Source organism: Glandiceps talaboti, chromosome 13 (assembly GCF_964340395.1).
Source record: "Glandiceps talaboti chromosome 13, keGlaTala1.1, whole genome shotgun sequence".
Lineage (NCBI taxonomy): Eukaryota > Metazoa > Hemichordata > Enteropneusta > Spengelidae > Glandiceps > Glandiceps talaboti.
In genome coordinates, this window is record NC_135561.1 from 11,061,548 (window position 1) to 11,085,097 (window position 23,550).

Genomic DNA, 23,550 nt, shown 5'->3' on the forward strand with positions numbered 1-23,550 from the left:
ACAACTATGCCCTAGTCAGTGTCATATAAAAAATGGGTTTATTGAATATTACGGGTGACCCTAAAACGAATGACAGAAAACGAATGACAGCATTTCCAGTATGTAAACAGTGAACTGACATTATTTTCTACATTCCAACACATGGCCTGGCATACCGTACAACACGAGTTTCATGATTACAATGTGAAAATGATTTTCGATAAAGTAAACACACCCAATGCTGACACCCGAGGTTGAAACGCTTTGAAACTAACGGAGATTATCGCCACGGATGTCTGCAGATGTTTGCCTCAAGAATTACTCCCTTTCTTCTTTTTTCTTTCGTTTGCTGTTTTAGTTTATATTTTTGACAATTCTCGCTATCTAACCCTTTACTGGCTTTAAGGTCATAGTATGACCTCTGACCTTTACTTTGTTATTAGGCTTTGTTGATTCTTTCTTACCTGCGTCATCGCCACCATGCACACCGCTGTCTGTCTTCACATGCTGTTTCTTTGCCGAACGTTGTCTTGTCTCCATTGTAGACAGAAGGCTGAATTCTTTTTCTGACTAACAACTTGCAGTATACGGGCTTTAGCCTCTAGCAGTCATACTCAGTATAACTGTATATCCCACCCATTACCATTAGTTCACCGCCTTTCCGTACCTCGTGCTCATCTGTGTATTTGCCATTCGATCATTTACCAGGTCGTGGTTAATATTGCACAGATTAATGAACCTGTCATGCCTGTGGAGCGACTGTCATATTTTCAAAAGCACGAAATTGGCAGAAATCGAATGAACTTTAATTTCACGCGAGGAACGCAGAATCCTGGATTGTAACTTGTAATGTAGACCTTTTAAGTACCAATATATTTCCCTGCTAAATGAATTATTGACATACAAATTTAAATTTCCTGGTTAATCTTATTTTAGATAAGAATCAAATCAAATAAATTAAAAGTTGAATTCAGTTTTAATTCAAGTTACTTTACTTATCTTAGCACTGTTATCGAATCATAAACTCTACACGAAAGTACAAAGCGAAAGTAGGTCCATGATTGAATAAAAACAGAAGTTCTCGGGTAAAACATGCAAAATAACACTGTAATCTAATTTTCACAACTCTATATCCTTTTTTCTACGCGCTTTCACTGGAAACAGTGTACGATATAATTCTGGGATATTCTTTATCATTAAAATTTTGTTTCGTTTGGTGCACTTGCAGTGTCCCTTTCGTGACTCGTTTCACTGAAATAACTTTCATTCAACACGACGACATTAAATTACCCACAATGCCAATTAGAGCATCCCTATCTTACTGAAAATTAGTATTCGCACCTGAGGGAATCGGTGGACAACTAAGTCATTAGTGTTGACAGTGAAATAATTCTCAGGTAAGTGGATATACAGCGACAATTTAGAGTCGATTTTGAAAGAGAGGAGTAGGCCCTTCTCCGATATAAATGTTTACGCAGTTCTACTCCAGTTCAAGCTCCTAACTCGTCGATTTGTAACGTTTTCTGGGTAATCCTTACCGTATGTGAAGTCATTCATTTTTCCTTTCAATATGGCGGGTGTTAATATAATAATAACACAGGGATATTTGCATACAACTGTTCGTAGATTACGCACACGTTTGACACCTGTGGGCTGACGGGAATATTCTTGACGTAATCCGTGACGTATTTACGTGATCCGCCCGAGAAAAGACTACGAATATGTGTGAGAATTTTTATTGGTAAATAATAAGCTTGTAAAATGTAGCCGGTGATGTCAGCAACGTGAAACTGAGATAAAAATGAACTATAGTATCAACACCGCGCACCGTACAGTACACGAGTTTTGCTGATACGGAATATTCTCATCTATACATTGTGTTTATAGATATCCCAACGAATAATAACACGTACCTTTTTATATAGTTCAGAATATTGTAGCTTGTCATCTGGTTTCAACACGATGTTCAGTGTTTACACTTCATGTACAGTCCTTTCCCAGACGATATGCAGAGGTCCACCACGATGGTGAGAGTGACTCTGTGACATTACTACCTAGTAAAAAAACCGGTAAAACCCCGTGCCAGATCATACTGTCCCGTACTAAACACGTACTACTTTATAATATCAATATACTCATAGCAGTGTGCTTGGTATAAAAGATGCCATTATTTTTGGGTAGAGAACCCTGGTAAAATGTCAAGGAGAAGCGCAGGTAGAGTTTACGTAAATAATGCCCTTAACAAAAACAGTGGTAGGGAATAAATAGTCCTGCTTGCAAATTAATAGTGTACGGGACTTAATTATGACAATGTAGGGAGAATCGAGTCCTGACTTTTAATACTCATGTACAAGCAGGAGTAATGGTGACAATGTAGGGACATTGTCAGAATCGAGTCTCATCTTGAGTCCTGACTTACTCATAAGCAGGACTATAACTATCGGTAATGTACAGGACTTGACTCTGACAGTGTAGGGACATTGTCAGAATTGAGTCCGAGCTGACTTACTCATCTGCAAGGAGGACTATTAAATAGTAAACCTGGTAAAACATTAGGCAAAACTCGGGTAGTTTTTACCTAGCTACTTGCTGGATTTGACAAAAACAGCAGTATAGAGAACCCTGATATTAAACACCAGGGGAATTTGGAACTCAAGATTGATTTTACCATGATTTTACTTACTCATTACCTTTAACAAATAACCCTGGTACAACATAAGGGGAATGCGGGTAGAGTTTATCTACTTAACAAAAGTACTGTCTGAGATGTGTTGGTTGCATAACATAAAACAAATTTGCTGTCATGGAAAGAACCATGGAGTATCCTTCAACTGTGCCAGTTTCAATGTAGAGTAAAGTGTACCAAAACACAACGAAAACAGACTTTGGACTCTGTCCTCAGGACAGAAGTACCAATGTATACTAAGCATAGGCCATGACCTCATCAGCTTGTTTTCAAAAGATTTATGAAAACTTTCATTTAAATGCACCAACCATACAGTTATTATCAAACTAGAGGGTTGGGATAAGGGTCAGAATAGTGCCTGACCACCTAATTTAATCAACAAATTGCTGACTTTGAGTGTTCGACCCACTGTATTTCACTTGTCACAAATAATCAAAATGCAGTATAATCCCAGCATTCTTGTAACTGTTAAAAATATCTTCCTCATATTCATAACCAGCACACTGACACAGATTCCTGGCTACCATAATAAAACCCTAACAAACCTTGGAAGTTCGTACTAACATCTACAATTTACAACAACAACAAAATTATCAAATGATTATAAGTATAAATCAGTGATTATTTGCATGGATGTCAATACATACTTATGTTGGTAGTGAAAATATTATTGCATACCTTTATAAAAATGAGCACCCAAGCTAGACATTAGTGTACACATAGACCGTTGTTTGGTTTAATTTTACTACCCATGACTGTGTAACACCATGTGTATATCTGTATGTACAATGGGCTGTTGATATAAATATGTACAGTACAGCTCATGAATCGTCTTCTGATTGGACAAGCATAGGGTTTTCAAACCTTGTAAGTGGAGGTGTAAATCATAATGATACTATATAGGAACTAGACTAGCTGCCGGGGAGAACATAGAAATTACAAGAGGGCTTGTTACCGTACTGTGAACACAGACATGTCCTTACCTGTACCCAAAGTATGATGTGGAAGGCTTGTCATGGTTCAATATACAGTTTATATCTGTTCATAGAATCACACACACAATGGCTAGGCAATTTTATTCATGTTCCATTGATACTAATCTTACTATTTGCCTGTGAGTAGTAATACCTAGTCGAATGCAAATTTAATTTTTTTTTTCATATTTATATGGGGAAAATAGAAAGTGTTTATATTCTACTATTTTCGCTTAGTTTTCAATTCTCGGTACCTGAAATACAATATTACTGCCAAAGCACAACATAAAAATAACGAACATTCGATTTCTTGGTTGACACCATAACTTCCATTCCACACACTACACATACATTACTATAGGCATGCATGAAAATAAGTCAACCTTCTTGTTCTATTTTAACCCTCTAGCATGAGGTGAAAGCTATTGCAGGTACTGAGAATTGAAACCACTTTTATCATTTGACTCCAAGTAAAAACATCTAGCCTTATACAAACTTTTTTTTTTCAAATATAGGAAAATAGTAGTTTTATATTCACCATGGTAACCATTTTTACCATTTGTCTCTCCTAGTAGAAAAACCTAGCCTCAAGCAAACTTAATATTTTTTTCATATGTGGGAATAAAAACTTTTATATTCTACTAGTTTCCATTTCCATTGAAAATATTCTTACAATTTGTCTCCCAGTAGTAATACCTAGCCTCAAGGGAACTTTTAGTCATATAGTATTTTCATATATGAGAAAATGATAAACGTTTACATTTTACCCATTTCTTTCTCTCTCTCTCTCTCTCTCTCTCTCTCTCTCTCTCTCTCTCTCTCTCTCTCTCTCTCTCTCTCTCTCTCTCTCTCTCTCTCTCTCTCTCTCTCCCTCCCTCCCTCCCTCCCTCCCTCCCTCCCTCCCTCCCTCCCTCCCTCTCTCTCTCTCTCTCTCTCTCTCTCTCTCTCTCTCTCTCTCTCTCTCTCTCTCTCTCTCTCTCTCTCTCTCTCTCTCTCTCTCTCTCTCTCTCTCTCAAAATGTCATGACAACCACCAAACCAAGAAAGTACCTTTGTCTCTCACTGACCGAGTCGTATTAAAACTGTTTATATTTACATATGAATAGCATTACTAGTGTATATTTTGAATCTCAATGTTTGTAATGTTTGTCTGATCATTTTTTTCGGGCACAAAAATTTGGAATGACATCCCTGTCGACATATAATATATTAATTCTTTATATTGTTTCAAACAAATCTCCAAGCAACATCTACTGTCACAGTATAACTGATCAACTGTGTATTTGTAATTTTAATCTTGTGTACATAAATACTTTATATATTTTGAGTCATGTTGAGTACCTTGCTGTGAATTTCTGTATATAAATATGTGAGGGGACAGAACCCAGACTAGCTGTAAGCTATTTCCTGACTTCCCATTTACCCACTGTTATATTTATTTGGGGTAAATAAACTGATTATATTATATTTTGTAAGGCATGCTTTTCTCGGATATGGTTCTAAACATTTGAATTATATGACGGTACTATAAAGTGCTGTTTTCAAATATTGTATATGAGGTTATTTTCAATATATGGATTGTGAAGTTAATTGAGATGCAGTTGAAGAACGAAGTAAAATTCAGAGAGTCATAAATTTATATTGATCCAGAAATAAATGGTTTGAACATATGAGAAAATACCTGTAGATTTTTGATGTGGCTATAAAAACAGAGACAACTGAATCCATGCTAAAAAGGAATTTCATTAAATATAATAAAACATGGATTCTAAGTTTTAATGACCTGGCTCCATTTCAGATCAAAATTTAGCTGTGGAAATTATCTGACTAAAATGTACACCACAAAGGAAAATAGTGGTGGATGAAAAACAAAAACAAAACAAAAACATAAACAATAATGTAATGGAGAATGAACTGTTAAATAATTATGTGTTATGTATGATACGACAATGCACAATTCCTGCATGGAGACCAGTGTGCCCTCTAATGTCAATTTGACGTGCCACTGATACACACTGATGCACCAAAATTTGGTGTTCCCCTATCTCTTACTATGTGTTGACTCACAAGAAATGCCAGTTTTTATCATACTGACCCACAACAACAAAAATTAGCTATCATTAGAGCGCACAGTGATGGAGATATAAGGATTATTATTACATAGGATTATTCTTTTGCTCAGGATCAACTTTTTTCTATAGTTTTACCAGACATCTGTTTTTTTACACCTAAATTTTAATCCTAATCCTAATAGATAATCTACAGTATGTTAGGGGATCTAAACTCGTTCTCTCTTCAGAACTCAAGCCTAGCTTTAACTTCTTAGCGTAAATACATACATCATATATAACTTTTCCACTTGCTAAAATCAGTTCATACATTGATAGAACGGGAACAAGACAGCATTAATTCTAAGTTTAATAGAATAAGATGAAAGAGTGTATTGTAATATAGCGGACCATGTAAAATCAACAGGTAATATGACAGAATCTTGTGACGTGCGAGTGCAAGTGTGGCATACTTGGGGTATTTGCATGAGTGTTTGCAGTGTTCTCTATGGCAGTACTTTTACTTGTACCCACACTGGAACCCATTCGGCATGGGGTTCTGTTATTATTACATATGTTTATCCAAAACAACAATTTTTTGTAAAAATGACATTATGCGATTACGAGGTTTTGTGTATTAAAACGAACGATGGTGTTCTCATTTGCATATCATTTGTAGGTATGGAATATAGTTTTCAGTATTGCACTTCAATGCAAATACTACTACATCTGTAGTATGCGCGCACGGTGCAATTAATCTCTGGTACATATGTAATAATATTCAGTTTACAGGATCTAATTTTATCTCTCTTTGTAACCTAAGTCTGAAAACTTCTGAGTTGAGAGTAATACAATACATCATATATTTTGACTACTTACTATAAATCAGTGCTCATGTTGATGCGAAACTAATATTGCACGTTAGGAGATCCTAACCACAATGCCCCCTACAGTGTCAGGTCAAGTAGTGACCCAGACTACACAGATATGAGGTCATTGTGACCTTTAACCTCTCCCAATGATATCTCTTGTTGATGATTGTAAACATTCCGTTGTGGTATTCAAAGCTGTACACTGATAGTCCTTTACAAGAGGTCATACAAGGTAAAGAATCAATAGATTGTTCTTCCTTAGTTTGACTATTCTCACCCTATTTAGAACGACAATCTACAATAAATGGTGTATTCTAAAATAGAAACAATCCCCAACTTTTTCTACTCTAGATTTCTCTGACATGGTGTGAAAAGTGTCATCAGATAAAAACAAAACTTCACACAGTCATGACAAAGAAATAATTCATTTGTTGACAGGAAAGTTTATCAGTGTCCCATCGATTGTAAATTAAGAGCCATTAAAACGGAAAGGGCATTCAGGAACCCCTGTAGGACATTTCACTACACATTTTATCGGCATCATATGGATTGTAAATTAGAAGGCATTTTAACACTCGAGAGGGCATCAAGGAACTTCTGTAGGACATTTCACTGCAAAATTTAAGTACACATGAAGTAATATGAATTACAGAAAACCTGATAAATCATGTTGAAAATGAGGAGTTATTCTAGCATTTTGTTGAAGTAAAGTTTAAATTTATCCTTCTTTCTTTCTTTCTTTTTTATTGTGTGTTTCCATTCTTGCAAACCAGATCTGTTATTTCTTCTGCTACATTTTGAAATAATGAGCAAGTTTCAACAGTGTCGTAAAAGAGGCTATGTGGTTTGTGACGATGTGTATTTCATGAATTGGATGTTTTCCATTCTTTTCCAAAAAAAGTTTTAATTATTGTAAAAAAAAAAAAAATTAAATTTATTTGTAAAATGTTGACAGACATGTAGTTTTACACTGTAACTTATGTATCTCATCTGTCAATACTTTTAAAAAAAATATATTTTGTTTATTTGATTTATTTCTAGCTTGAGTTTCACTGATCCAGTACACGACAATAGGTATTATCAAATGCAAAGAACAGCTGAGAAAAAACACTCCACCCTTGCCCCATAAAACTTTTTTACTAGCCTACCTGATCTTTAAGGCATGCTAGTTTGAGCACAACACATCTAATATGCTTTGTCCTTTGCTAGGCTTTGTTCTGTTCTGTGATGTCTAGGGTCATAAGATCAAAGTCTCCCTAACTCACTCAAGAAAACTTCATTTCAAAGTTGATAACTTTGAAAGGTTGAATAATTCAAGAAATCTTCTGTAAACGTTACAATATTCACTAATATTTATCTAGGGGATTAAAAATTTCATGTCATGGTCACAATGTTGACAAGTTTGTTTTCTTGCAGTACCTTGATAAGGAAGGCCTTGACCCATCCTCTTGTCAGATATGTGATTTGTTTTTGGTGTGGTTATAGAGATTGATGTTATACTAAATGAAAAGACAGCCATACTAAAATTTATCAGGAACTTATGGAGATGTTGTCATCGTCAACAAAACAGTGTTACTCTTTTGAACTCTACCATTAGAGATATCATAAGAAACTGAAAATTTTTTATTTGTTTGTTCTTGTGGTGTTCTCAGCAGCCTCCCTTGAAGATAGATACAAACTGAAACCGTTGTTGCGACAATGTTGAATGGATGTTGGTTTACCAGGGTAATTATACTGTCAGTAGGGTGGCATTTTTGATAGCTAGTTTTTCTCAAAGTGGTCGCACACTATCTTGATTACAGGGTAATTATATACACACAACAATAATAATAATATGCATAAAAAGACTCAATAATAAATCTAAAAAGCTACCCGGTATACTTCAACAAGCTGCTAGGGATGTTTTAATCTAGCTGCTTGACCTCGGGTGTTCATTCCGATATAATACGACAAGTGATCAAAGGTCGTTTTCGAGGGTGGAACACTTGAATTCGGGAAGCAAACTTCATTCACTTATCATATCAGAAGAAAGCCTTTATTCGTCCAAATAAATTCAGCAATTTGTTGAATGATTGCCACAAGAGCAGTACTCGGGGAAAACCTGCGTTGTTCGGTATGGTCAAAGTGAAAGTAAAGCAAGACCTCACTATCACTCATTTGAGTAATCCACTACATTGAGGAACAGTTGCGTTAGTTTGTGTCTTTAAAGTTAGTAAATGGAAATCATGACTGCCACTGTAGTAATATTTGGTTCAGCTGAGTACAGGAATGTATAGTTAAATCTCCCTCAGTACTAGTAATAATTTCTTGTACTTATTTATTGTACAATACAATCATACCCTTGAGATCTTGTGCTTAACAGACTCAAGCTGAGTTAATATGTGTTTGGAGAATACTTACTAAGTACTGCATTTAAAAAATCCTTTTAGTTATACTATTTATTGAAGTATATTTAGCCATCATCTCTTATTTATTGGCAGAATTTAAACCTGTGGTATTTAAAAGGCAAAGTAAAAAATAAAATGCGAGGGATTATTTAAAAGGATATGCCAAAGAGATGTACTTAAAGGGGCCATATGGATGAGGATTTGATATTCATTTTGGATATTTAATTTATAAAACAATTTTATCATGGCATCCTATTTGGAAAATCAACATATACTAAGTCCTTGTTTGTAACTCAATAAATTGCAAAAGATTAATTAATGTGTAAAATCTTTGTCGTTATACATACAATAGCAAACTTTTTACATGTTTTTTTTTTTTTTACAATGTATAGGGTCAGAAACACAGACTTGGAATATATTGTTTCACGTTGATTTTGCAAGTAGAAAGCCATGATAAAATTGTTTTATAAAATCAAAATCCGAAATAATACCCAATCCTCAACCATATGGCCACTTTAAGCATAGGTTATTCAATGACATTACTTCCCTAAGTACTGCATTTAAAAAAAAATCCTTTTAGTTGTGCGATTTACTGAAGTATATTTAGCCATCATTTGTTATTGGCAGAATTTAAACCTGTGGTATTTAAGCATAAGTTATTGAATGACATATAAATGTGTATTAAAATGTCATGGAAACCATTTTATGCATACCACCAATAGTGCAAACACAATGCTAGAAGACAATCTTTTAATAATGCCTCTATGCACAGACAGACAGACAGACAGACAGACAGACAGACAGACACTTTGCCATGCCTATAGCACTACTGAACCTTATCAGTTCAGTAGTGCTAAAAATATTGGAGAACAATATAATTACTATATACCTAAATTCATGAAAAATCGAGAAAAGTAATGGCTATTAGGAACATTTTGTACTTGTATAATTGAGCACCACAAAACCAGTGGCGTAGTATATCCACATTTTCTGTTCAAAGATACAACGCCAGCAGACAATCTTTTAATGTCTATAACAAAGACATGCATCATTACTAACATTAAAGTGGTCCTTTTTATTCTGTGCTTCTCATGATCTGTTCCGGCACTTCATTTCTTTGATTCAATAAAATTGTTTTAAAAATTGACACACTCTATGGCCAGATCAGAATTGAATAATAATATTACTGATGGTGAGATGTTACACCACAAGTTTGTAGCTGGATGAAAATTATCATTTTGTTGTTGAAATTTTGAAACTTTACTAAAACAAATGATTCTTAGTTCTCTTCTGACTTTAATTATGACTTCCAAAGCATCTAGATTACTAAAAAAAAATATATGAATTAAAGCATCGCCAACAATTCTAAAAAAATTTCAGTTTTCTTTTTTTTAACCAACCGTCCAAAACCATGATTTTGAAAATGTTATAAATGAAAAGGATCACTCTTATCAAGAAACATGTATTATTTTCTCCACAAGTTAAAAAACAAACAAATATAAGCTCTGTGTGTGCACACAGTCAAAGGATCATAGTGTTTATGTATTTTGATACCATACTCTAGCCAAGTTATTGTCTTTGAACAGAAAATATGGATTATATACTACATCACTCACAGGTTTTGCAGTGCTCAAAATATGAGTCCAAAATGTTCCAAATCGCCATTACTTTTCCTGATTTTTCATAAATTATGCTTGAGGAGGTAAATAATTATATTTTACTCCAATATTTATCTTGGAAAATACTTGCTACCTTAAAGGGTTTGTCACTACTCATCTCACGACTCATAGTGACAAGGCCCCTTAGATCACTCACATTTTTTCTCAGCCGAACGAAGCAGTATATTGGGCAATAAAACCTAAATACAGCCAACTTTCTATTGTTATTCCGGTATTAAAATGATATTCAAATCAATTCTGATATGATTGTTAAATTCTGAGAGATTCCCCTGGGAAATTACTGTAGTGAAAAAATGACAAAGACTCTCTCTATTTTTAATCAACCATTAATAGTACTTTTGTCGATGAATATCACAGTGTTTTTATTTTGTGCTGGTAGTTCAGAGAATGCTGTTGCAATCTATTTGGTGGTTTTAATAGGAACACAACCTGAGTTTACGTGTCTTGGGGCGTAATTTTTGATGCGTTTTTAAAAGGTGCTGGTAGCGTCTTGCTTATTGAAGTACACCAAACCATTTAGTAAATTGACTGAACTCAAACCTGGTATTACGATATAACTTATAAATGATCTGATGACGTAATTAATTTTCATATAAAATGATGTTCAGGAAATTCGTACTTTATAATCAACAGTTCTAACAATGCCAGAAAACAATTGTAATGTGATACAAGACATGCATCGACATTAACATTATACTAGAATAGTTTTAGCAAGATTTGATATGTAAGTATATTCACTTTGATAAAATGCTTTAAATTCACTTTGTGCTAGATAGTCCTGAAGTTATTTATCACTGTCATTTTTCTGTATTCTAAAAAAACTATATACATCAATGGAGACATTTAATCTTTATCACTGTACATTTATCATTGCTTTAAATTGTGTCCAATATGAAATAAATCATCAAACAACACTAACCCAATATATTACCTCTGAATGATTGGTGATAATCACCAAAACTATATATCTTATAATTAAACGGCAAAGTAAGAAATAAATTGCGAGGGTACAGTTTTTCTTTTCTTTTCTTCTCAGTTGTGTATCATTTTCCCTTTGTGTCTGGTGAAAATAAATAATATGAATAATATGAATATGAAAGGGATTATTTAAAAAGGATATGCCAAAGAGACATAGATGAATCCTCATCCATATGGTCACTTTAATTGCACTGCACGGTGCAATACCGAAAACATTATTGCATACCTGCATACAAATAATATGCAAATGATGGCCCAAATTGTTCACGAAAGCATGTGAAAGCACAGTATAATGTTTTATGGAGATTGATGTTTTCGATAATGCATAGTACATGTAATAATAACAGATCCCCCTGCTGCTTAAGCTTAAGTGCCAGTGTGGGTACAGGTGAGGTGGGGGGGGGGGGGGGGGGGTTGCATTATTTCCACTTACAGAAATTTCACATGTGTAGCTCGTGAAGGTACGTTCACAAAGAACATTGCATGCACTCATGCACATACCCTGAGTACACCACACTTGCACACACGTGTCATAGGGTCCTAACATAGTATTATTTATACCAAAATACTCGAGTATTGGAGAACACCAAAGTTTGGTATGTTATAAAGTAGTGTTTCAAATTGATTTCGAGAACTTGAGAACTGATCCTAACATTAAGCACTTGATATGCTTTCAAATCATATTAATGACTTGCTATAAAGAAAAGAATTATTGCTATAAAAATACAGAGTTGTAATCATTCTAGGGATGCACTTAACTATTAGTACCTGTATATGGTAGCAGTAGTAATCATAAACTAAAAGCTATCTTTCTCTTGTCTCGTAAAAGATAAAAATGAATGATGGGAATTAATGATGTCCAATTATGTACAGTTTGTTGATGACTGCTTCTCAGAGATTCAGAGATTCATTCTTTGGTATATGTGCTAGTCTGGTAGTAAGACCCAGATCTGGACTAGGGTGGGCACTTGGAAGATTGCTGATTCAGAGATTCATGCTGACTTAGGCGCATATGTTAGTCTTGTAGTAAGACGGGGTCTGCACTTGGAAGGTTACCAAAACAAAAGCCATGCTGTCTACATGTATGTTCAAAATCTATATGGAGTTATGTGTATATGACACCACTCCAGGATATAATACAATGTAATTACCCCAGTTTCCTGAGAATGTAGAATTGTTGTACATAACTGAATGCATAAAACACCTGTGTCTCGTCATAGGGAACTGGTGTGGAACTGCCGGGCACTGATCCGTCTGGTACATACTATTAACATAGCCTGTCATCACAGAAAAATTGCTTTGGTCAAGTGAGTATCTAAAAGTGGTGTACAAACAGGTTGAAATCATGAGTGTGTACAGACCCCAAAATTAACTTGATTGGTTATATTGCACCATAGAACTACACAAATATATTTACCTACAGGTTATTCAGTACTCATCAGGGTGTATGATATTACAAGTACATTACACCTAACATTGTACGTCATTACAAATAATTGAAATTAGTTGCAAAGAAAACATTTCAGTTGCAGCTATTGCAGCTTTAAGTTGAGTTATACACACATACTAACTACAAACTTGCAGCCATATTTTCAATTCTTTAAACTCAGTTCTAATATTGCATTTTCTTTTTTTCCTTTGATTCAGGAACCTGATACAACATAGAAACTTATAAATCATCACGTTGAAGTTGAAAAGGGATGATGTAACGAGTAAAACAAGCAAACAAAGAAAACCCGAATCAAAACCAAGAAACATTTCGTTTACACGACAGCATGTGTATACTAGAAGAGAATGCAACTTTAGTTGAAATTCAGGTGAATTAAGTCTAGGGCTTCCTATAAGTGTGGATTTCTAAATCTGACAAACCGAAAGTGGAGATTTTTAAATCTGAGAAACCGAAAGTGTGGATTTCTGAGTCCGACAAACCTGAAGTGTGGATTTCTGAGGTCGACAAACCGGAAGTGTGGATTTCTCAGTCTGATAAACTAAGCATCAACATTGGAACATCACTGGAGTGGACGTTTTGGAGACTGAAGTAAAAACAATGATACCGTCTCGGACTTACACCATCAATTTTCACACCAATCAGGCATTTAAAGTGATGAATGAACTGCGTCACAAACAAGAACTTTGTGACGTCATAATATGCATCGAGGAACAACAATATCATGCACATAAAGTGGTATTGGCAGGGTGTTGTCCGTACCTTCGGGCAATGTTCACAAACGGGATGTTGGAAACAGACAAAGATTATGTGGAAATCCGAGGAGTTGATCCAGCGGCTATGGATTTGCTGCTGGATTTTATGTACACTGGGAAAATTGAGATAACCGTGGAAAATGTGCAAGGAGTGCTTGCTGGCGCTAGTATGCTGAATCTTAGTAGTTTGAGAAATGTCTGCTGTTCATTCCTGCAGTCACAGCTAGATGTGTCTAATTGCCTTGGTAAGGATACCACATGAATTCATTATGTTTAAAAGCTGGCATCAATCAGAGAGCTTTAATGAAATACACTGTACCACAACTGCCAGAAAGCACCACCTTCTTTTGCATATAAATCTATCCTCCAGATCATGTCCGTTACAATTTGAATGGTTGCTCACGGACCATATTTTTGAGATATTTTCAACTCACGGTAACTTCGTCAGAATCCACCATTTTAGATATTGTAAAAGTGTAAATGTCAACTGATATCTCTTCTTCTCATGCCAGTAAAATCAATTTAGGAATTATTTGTAGGAATACTGATTTTACGGCAATTTCGTGAAGCATACTTTATCACAAAATTCCGGGCTGGTTTTTCGCTCATAGTTTCCTTAACACAGACTTAGGGGACACTGGGCACCACATTAAGGGATAGCTAGGGGACACTGATCACCGCATTGTATTGGGATACGGGACACTGATCACCACATAGTAAGGGATAGGGAACACCAAATGTTGTTTGACTTTATTTATTGTTTGTTTGTTTGACTTTATTTATTATAAATGTCGGTGCTTCACAAAACATTTCTGTATATCAATGGCATGTTATATTTGAGAGAAATTAGCATTTAACCCTGTTTTTATTTAATCTTTAAGGTATACATTCCTTTGCCGACATCTATTCCTGTAAGGATTTGGAATCCACCGCCAGACGATTTATTTATCAGCACTTTCTTGAAGTCATTAAGACAGAAGAATTCTTCCTTATGTCGGAACACAAAATGACCGAGCTTCTGAAAAGCGACAAGCTGCAGGTCACACGAGAAGAAGAAGTGTATGAGGCCACCATGAAATGGATCCGTTACGACTTTGTGAATCGCAAACACGTAGCGTACAATTTACTACAGTACATCAGATTAGCGTTACTGGATATGCAGTACCTAAAGGATATTGTGTATAAAGCTGATTTTATACTTGAAACTCCAGAGTGTCGTAGCCTTGTGGAAAACGCACTAAGGATACGAAACGACAATCAAGCTCTTTCATTGATTGGAAACAGAGCGCAACCTCAGAGTATTTACGTTGTAGGCGGTAGGAATAGTGTGGACTGTCAGTTGAGTAGTCTGGAAAGATATGATGCTATCAGAGATAAGTGGATACCACAGGTAAGTATTGATACATGTACAGCATTGAAATCACTCCTATGTTCAGTTATTGTATATGGATTCATAGTATAATGATGTGATGTGATTGTATAATGTACCTTTCCTCCTGAGAGCTCAAGGTGCTCACAGTTATTACCCATGATATGGATCAATGGTGACACAACAACCCTTTATACTATCTCAACACCCTGGGGAGCATACAATCCATTTATATACTAGTAATAATATATACTAATATTGAACAGCATAGAGTGGGATCATATCAGTCTAAAGTAGTTAGGATGGCTGACTAGTTATCTGCATATTCTTGGTGCATGCAATCCTCATGGACTTGTTTGCTGGTTCAAATATGCATTACATGTCTCTCCATACAACACCAATGTATTCCTTATAAGGAGGGGGGTTTGCACATGCAACTCAGGTGTCCTGGGGGCTGGTTGTCACCTATTGTACCATACCCAAGGTTTACCAGTAAAATCTTCATCTGTCATTGATGGTGTTTAGTCTTTGTTCTATAAAATCACTCACAATTAAAGAGGTCAACATGTCTTTCCATCATTTCACGAAAATGTTCTTTGAAATGTAATAAGACAAAGCAAGCCTATGTACCGGTAACAACATATTCCTCTATGCTATATTATAGTATATGTCTTGGAATTGGAAAATCAAATAGTGTTTATCAATAGTTACAGATGGCCTCTACCACTTTTAAACTTTAACGCTATTTTAACTTCAGTTGTATTTTCTGTAAGTGCTTATTTGTAGCTACCAAAGTGGCTAGGCGCCATTTAGTTTTCTCAACACTATTTTCTAGTCTCTCACCCACAACTTTAAATCGTTTTCTTTTTTTGGATGTTAATGTTTACTTGTTATTTGTATGTTTATCTCTTTTGTAGGAAATAAATTTCAATTCAAAAATTTCAATTCAAGTTGATCACTTTTTTGATTTACAGGAATCCATGACAATGGCAAGAACGGCAGTGGCGGCGGCAACACTTAACGGAATGTTGTATGCGATAGGTGGAGAATGTGCATTGGCTGACAGTCAGGAAGAAACGATGTATCTCAAATGTGTAGAGTGTTATGACCCACTGCATAAAGAATGGCTTTCTGTTTCAGACATTAATGTTGCCAGGTCTTTTATTGCTGTTGCCACCCTAGGAGATTACTTGTACGCCATAGGTAAGGAACAATTCAATACTCAAATCTAGCATGTCTGAACACAAGTTCAGTGCATAGCAACCATAACCATGCCCATAGCAACAACAAAGGTTCAGTGCATAGCAACTATAGCCATGCCCATAGCAACAACAAAGGTTCAGTGCATAGCCTGGACCTATAGCTATATCCATTGTAACAACAAATTTTCAGTGCATAGCAACTATAGCCATGCCCATAGTAACAACAAAGGTTCAGTGCATAGACTGGACCTGTAGCTATATCCATAGTAACAACAAAGGTTCAGTGCATAGCAACTATAGCCATGCCCATAGCAACAACAAAAGTTCAGTGCATAGCCTGGACCCATAGCTATATCCATAGTAACAACAAAGGTTCAGTGCATGGCAACTATAGCCATGCCCATAGCAACAACAAAGGTTCAGTGCATATCACCCATAACTATGTCCATAGTAACATACAAAGTTTAGTGCATAGCAATCATAGCCATGCCCATAGCAACAATAAATGTTCAGTGCATATCAATCATAGCTATGTCCATAGTAACAACAGTTCAGTGCATAGCAATCATAGCCATGCCCATAGCAACAACACATACACTAAATGATGTCCCACCAATCAAACTCAACCATAATTACATCACTATGAACCTTGTATAAAGAATACAGTTATGCTACAAAACCATTGGTATATCAACAATCAATCAACAATTCATCGATTAATTAGTTAGGTGATCAATGAATGAATCAGTTAGTAAATTTATCGGTCTATCTATCAACTAATGAGTCAAGCAAAATGAAAATTCAATCCACTTTTGTAATCAAATAAAAATTTTAATTTTTAGATATGTTTATTTACTGAGGCATAATATATAACAAGTTGTCATCAAAGACTGTTGGTATTGTATCCTGTTGACTGTTTAGTTTGATTTAATTTGCCATCCACAGGAGGAGAGGATAGATCCTATAGTTTTAACACAGTGGAACGCTACGACTGTAGGACCAATCAGTGGTTAGTTGCTCCAAGTATGAAACGGAAACGAGCAGGTGCTGGGATAGCGGTGTGTGATGGCAAAATATATGTAGCAGGTATGTGTGCTCACTAATGAATATGTCATATACTACTCATTGGAAAGACAAAAGATTGCATAGTTTGGCCACTACGGGGTGCTAATCAAAAGGAGATTTTAAGATAGTGTTCTTGTTAGAAGAATCAGTCCAACTACAACTATTGAAGTCAAAAGTGGAGAGCTGGAACACGCCCGGACCATAGTAATATGTGTGAAATAAATTTATTTCACGAGATTTTAAGCTTGAAGTGCGAGTCAGAATCATTCAGTACTGTCGCATACTTTGAAATTCACCCTTTGTCAAATGTTTTTATGGAAAATGTTGTCCATTTTAGTGACAAATACAAATCCTTAACTTTGCTTCTTCTTCCATTTGCAGTTTCAGGAACCACCATTCCAGAAATAGAGACATTTTCATAAAATATGGGGTTCTGGTGAGTCATTTCATGATATTACATCACCGAATTATTTGTGATTTTACAGAAACATTAAATTGATCTTATGCCTCTATAGGGTATCTTTACCATGGGCTATTGCATCATGGGAGTCAGCAGAAATGAGTACTCGTGATGAACAATGAATATCCATGACAAGTGCTTATACACTTCACTGTAAAACATATCTCATGAATATTCATTGTTCACCCATGAATAATCATTTTTGCTGACTCCCATGAGGTAATGTTGCTCACAACAAAGATACTTATAAAGGCACAAGATCAACTTGATGTTTCTCTGAAATCACAAGTAATTGTAGGTGATGTAAAATCATGAAATGATTCTCCAGAACCCATAGTTTATAAAAAAATGTCTCTATATCCTGGAGTGGTGTTTCCCTGTAAGATTTAGAAACTTGTAAACTTGTGTTTATGTCCATTTTACTAACTCTTTCTTATATTATAATTTGTTTGGCATACATACTTACCCTTCCTATCCCTCCCTATCCCTAAACTGGGTCACCCCCAATTATGATACTACTTTCAAAATGACTGAAAAGTAAGTACTAAAATATGGCGATTTGATTGTGATGAGGAAACTCTTTTCTGTATTTCTGTTTATTGTCATAGGTGGATATGATAAAAGCTACCATACAGATCGTGCCAGTGTTGAATGTTTTGATCCCGAGACTCAGGAATGGACGTTTGTAGCTGAGATGGAGAAGGCTAGGTCGGGTCTAGCTTTAGTAGCCATGGATCACTTTATCTATGCATTTGGTGGTAGATTAAGACACACAGACCAGTACTTTGATGTCGCTGAAAGGTAATTGCATCACTTCACTGAAAATATAGTCATCAGTTTTGTAAATAACTTGACGTGTGAAGTTGGTCAGCTTAGTAGATAACATCTAGCCACATGTTTTGCATGATCGATTCTTTGCATTAGCAGTTCAAGTGCAACTTTCCCGACTTGGTGAGCCAGCAAGTCGGGTGTCATAAAACTTGTTTGCATCTCTAAAGCTATTTGCAATGTCACTGATAATGGGTCAGTAAAACTGATAACAACTGATATGACATTAGGGGCTTCACACTAAGATATAGTCTATCTGCTAGACCTCGGATGTTCTTCCGATAAAATATGACACACGACCGAACATCGCTATCGAGGATGGAACATCCAAGGTCTAGCAAATGTCATCAGGATATAAATAACTGCCAATCAGAGAACTGCATTAGCGACAAGCACAAACAGAGGACAATAGCTAATTTTTCATATATATTCATCTTAAGGAGGGGCTTGTAAAACTAACCACCAATGCGTTAACTGAAATGTGTGAATGACAACGTCTACACACTCATCAAACACAATTACCATAAACCGATAAGACATAGTAATGACATAAATGTGTTTGTCAACACCTGCATGCAGAGATTGAATATATTAAAGTATATGATGCATACATGGCCCAACCCACCGCTTAACGTAATCTCAATGGAATGTCCGGTCTGAAAATGACATTTGCTAGACTGTTCGGGCAAGCCCTCACTGTGAACTTCGTTCGCTTGTAGTATTGAAGGAAAGCCCAAACGTCTAGCAGCAAGACTAACTTAGATATTGAGCTTAGCTTTGCCTGATGTGTTATGTAATAGTGCTTTATCACATTTGTAAATATTGCCAACAAACATTATTCAGTGATAAGAAAGATAAGAAACCCCACTTCCTTAGCTAATGACTTGATTCTGTAATGGCAAACTGATATTTTACTAGCTACACCTCACCACTAGGTGGCAGTGTTTGCAAGTTACAGCTGACCACTAGGTGGCAGTGTTTGCTGGTTACATGACCACGGTAATTACCTCTATGTAAGTATTAGCTTCTGATTCGAATTACAGGTACTACAAATTGTACAATGCACAAACTCATCAATGAAACCCATTGCACCAATGCATACTGGCCCTAAGTAGTGGGTTCTCTAAGTATTGGCTTTTAACTTGAATTCCGGGTACAATACACAAACTCATCAATGAAACCCATTGCACCAATGCATACTGGCCCAAGGTATTTGTTTCTCTAAGTATTGACTTCTAACTTCAATTCCAGGTACAATACACAAACTCATCAATGGACTTCCATTGCCCCAATGAATACTGCAAGAGCCTGGCCAGCAGTTGCCATATTTGACAACAAGATCTACGTTCTTGGAGGATTTGACGGTTCCAACAGACTACGCAGTGTAGAAAGATACGATCCACAAAACGACGTCTGGTTATTTGCGAGTAATATGAACGTGAGCCGAGCTGGCTGTGGTGCTGCTGTGATCTAACAGTTTCATCACATGATCACATCTCCTTGCACAGTAAGAAGTCAGTGGTTTCTATGACAACCAGGATATTATTATGCAACCCCAGATATTTCCTGCATAGCACTCATGTATTTAAGATTAGAAGATATATTATCTATCATTTTAAACAGTTTCACTTTTATCAATGAAATATACATGTCATTAGTCATGCAACTTTAAACATAGCCTATCATTTTTAGATGTTTTAGAATACCATCACATGATTGGTCAATTCAAATGAAATATACATGTCATTAGTCATGCAATTTTAAACTTAGCCTATCATTTTAGATGTTTTAGAGTAACTATCACATGATTGGTCAATTCAAATGAAACTTACCACCTAGTGTGCAAATGATGTAATGTGATTGGTTGTTTGTCAGAATAGTAAAAATAAGGCAAATTGTGATCTAAACATATTTTGATGTTTGTAACATCAAAATATATCATATTCGTTTAGTGAAAGAAAAAACACTTGCTACTCCAAGCAATGTAACTTTCACTTGCCAGATTTGAATATCGAGATACCAAGTCCAAAGTTTAAGCCAAATACATATCAAAAAATTAATATTTCCATATTTAATACTGAATTTGCTCTGTTTGACAGAGCAGTTGTTGTAGACCAAGTCTTGTTTGTTTGTTTGTTTGTCTGTTTGTTTGTTTGTTTGTTTGTTTGTTTGGAAAGACTTTGTAATTCATATATAGTTAGTACCTTTGCATCATTACACAGTGCAGCATTTTGTCATGCAAACAGCTAATAATTATGGTGGGTTTTTAAAAAAAATATTTTCACAAATGGGCAGCTGTATTTAAACCAAACCTTTTATTTGTTGTGGAATGTAGTATTTTAAGGGTTATATGAAAAAGTTATACATTATTACGTATGATATTCATTTTATGTGCTCTCAAGATTATGGGGTTCATTTTAGGTATTTAGTGCAGGTGCAACTACAAGAATGTCTTATTGTGATTCACATAAATATGAACTCTAGAAATTAATAGGGCACCCTAGGTTCCCATTTAAAGTAATAGGGCACCCTAGGCTATCATTTAGAGTGATTAATAGGGCACCCTAGGGTCCCATTTAGAGTAATTGATACGGCACCCTAGGCTATCATTTAAAGTGATTAATAGGGCACCCTAGGCTCCCATTTAAAGTGATTAATAAGCACTTGATATTCAGTCAAAATGATGTTTTTCGTTTCAAGTGACTGTGAATGTACTCTAGTTTTGTACAGTTACATAAAACGTAGAAAGTACTCATAGGTAACAGTCAAATCTCATGTCACTAACAGTTTATGACCTCCTAACTCAATTATTATGGCAGCCGTAATAGTCTTTCAGTTTTATATAAGAGGGCATACAACATTTTGAAAGTAACAAAGTCTTCACTATCTAGCAATTCTAGAATATGTTTGTTGCCATGGTGATGTAAGTCAGCCATAAAGACAGTAATCAAAAAACTAACTTTACTTATCAAATGTTTATTGCAATGCTTCGACTGTAATATTCATCATGTAGGTTTCATGAAAAGTGCTGATTAGTCAGTCACAGCTGCATGCCCCTGTGGTGACATCAATGCACTGAGTAGTCAGTCATAGCTTCATGCCCCTGTGGTGACATCAATGCACTGAGTAGTCAGTCACAGCTGCATGCCCCTGTGGTGACATCAATGCACTGAGTAGTCAGTCATAGCTTCATGCCCATGTGGTGACATCAATGCACTGAGTAGTCAGTCATAGCTAGCTACATGCCCCTGTGGTGACATCAATGCACTGAGTAGTCAGTCATAGCTGCATGCCCCTGTGGTGACATCGTTGCACTGAGTAGTCAGTCATAGCTTCATGCCCCTGTGGTGACATCAATGCACTGAGTAGTCAGTCATAGCTTCATGCCCCTGTGGTGACATCAATGCACTGAGTAGTCAGTCATAGCTAGCTACATGCCCCTGTGGTGACATCAATGCACTGAGTAGTCAGTCATAGCTGCATGCCCCTGTGGTGACATCAATGTACTGAGTAGTCAGTCATAGCTGCATGCCCCTGTGGTGACATCAATGCACTGAGTAGTCAGTCATAGCTTCATGCCCCTGTGGTGACATCAGTGCACTGAGTAGTCAGTCATAGCTGCATGCCCCTGTGGTGACATCAATGCACTGAGTAGTCAGTCATAGCTTCATGCCCATGTGGTGACATCAATGCACTGAGTAGTCAGTCATAGCTGCATGCCCCTGTGGTGACATCAATGCACTGAGTAGTCAGTCATAGCTAGCTGCACTGCATGCCTCTGTTACAATTATTTTTATGAAAATCAGTGGTGGTCTATTGTAGACTGCACTTGCAGGTAATTGTAAGGGGGAATACCCCCCCCCCCCCCACCACCACCACCACCACCCCTCACCCATTGGGGGACATGACAGGATTAGAGGAGAGGGGATTGAAAAGAGGGTAGGATGGGTATAGTTTAGGGGATGCAGCTGGGACTCCTGCATTCATACAATCTGTGTCTTCCATATTTTAATGGTTTGGACAGTGACATTGTAAGAGTACAAACCACACACACATTGGACAATGTATGTTTTGATTTAAGAGATTATATCTTATTTAGGATTTCTAATCTAGAAGTGTTGTTATGGCAACTGAAAGTAGACAAAACTTTGCCTTGATGCTGTGTCATTCTATCAAGTATCAATTGTGTCATTTGGTGTCCTTCGGTCCTTAGGTGTGGTTCCATCTTAAAACAGAGACACAAGTCTTGTTAGATCTAAATGTTGTACGTTCGAAAGAAAATTTGAATTTATATTTGTACTTGAATTGTTTGCAATTTGCATCCCATCATAGCTGTCTTTAAGCGATGTCATTGACCTTTGACCTTTGTATTACTATGTCACGTGATACAGCATGGCAGAAGTAGATTGATAGATACACTAGTAAGGTATTCAGTTTCAAACAAGGTATCTTCTCCTGTGTAATAGATGTAGACCTTAGGTTTTAGAACTTTTTTTATATGTTCGAAACAAGAAACGTAAATCTTTACATTATGTTCATAATTTACGATAATGGTGCATCTACAGTGTAGTGAGCTCTTGATTGTTATGATGGTTAATTATGATACAAGAGAACTGAACCTATTGTGTTAGTAAAATACTGACCGGATGAAAACAAATGTATGTATGATCAGAAGTATGGCCACTAGAGGGCGCCATACAATTGCGCCTGTGAGGATGCCAACATTGTCAGAAACATGTCAGTGAAGTCCACAAAAAAGCTCTATTTCAAAATAACCAACTTGGTGCTTCTTTTATTTTTGATGACTTTTCAAAATGATGGC

General features: G+C 36.1%; 1 protein-coding gene across 1 annotated transcript; it reads left to right on the plus strand.

Annotated features, from left to right (window-relative positions):
* Positions 1–1,317: 1,317 nt before the first annotated feature.
* Positions 1,318–22,483, plus strand: LOC144444636 (kelch-like protein 12). Its single transcript, XM_078134131.1, has 7 exons — positions 1,318–1,376; positions 13,250–14,049; positions 14,686–15,194; positions 16,148–16,376; positions 17,321–17,461; positions 18,509–18,701; positions 19,980–22,483. Exons 2-7 carry the CDS (start codon positions 13,650–13,652, stop codon positions 20,200–20,202), a joined length of 1,695 nt encoding a protein of 564 aa, XP_077990257.1. The 5' UTR covers positions 1,318–1,376; positions 13,250–13,649; the 3' UTR covers positions 20,203–22,483.
* The last annotated feature ends 1,067 nt before the right edge of the window (positions 22,484–23,550 follow it).

Excerpts from the sequence above, each read along its gene's own strand:
- LOC144444636 (XM_078134131.1), top strand. The coding sequence starts at position 13,650 with ATGATACCGTCTCGGACTTACACCATCAATTTTCACACCAATCAGGCA. Across the intron at positions 17,462-18,508 it reads TGGCAAAATATATGTAGCAG|GTGGATATGATAAAAGCTAC; the intron begins GTATGTGTGCTC and ends TTATTGTCATAG. Across the intron at positions 18,702-19,979 it reads TACTTTGATGTCGCTGAAAG|GTACAATACACAAACTCATC; the intron begins GTAATTGCATCA and ends CTTCAATTCCAG.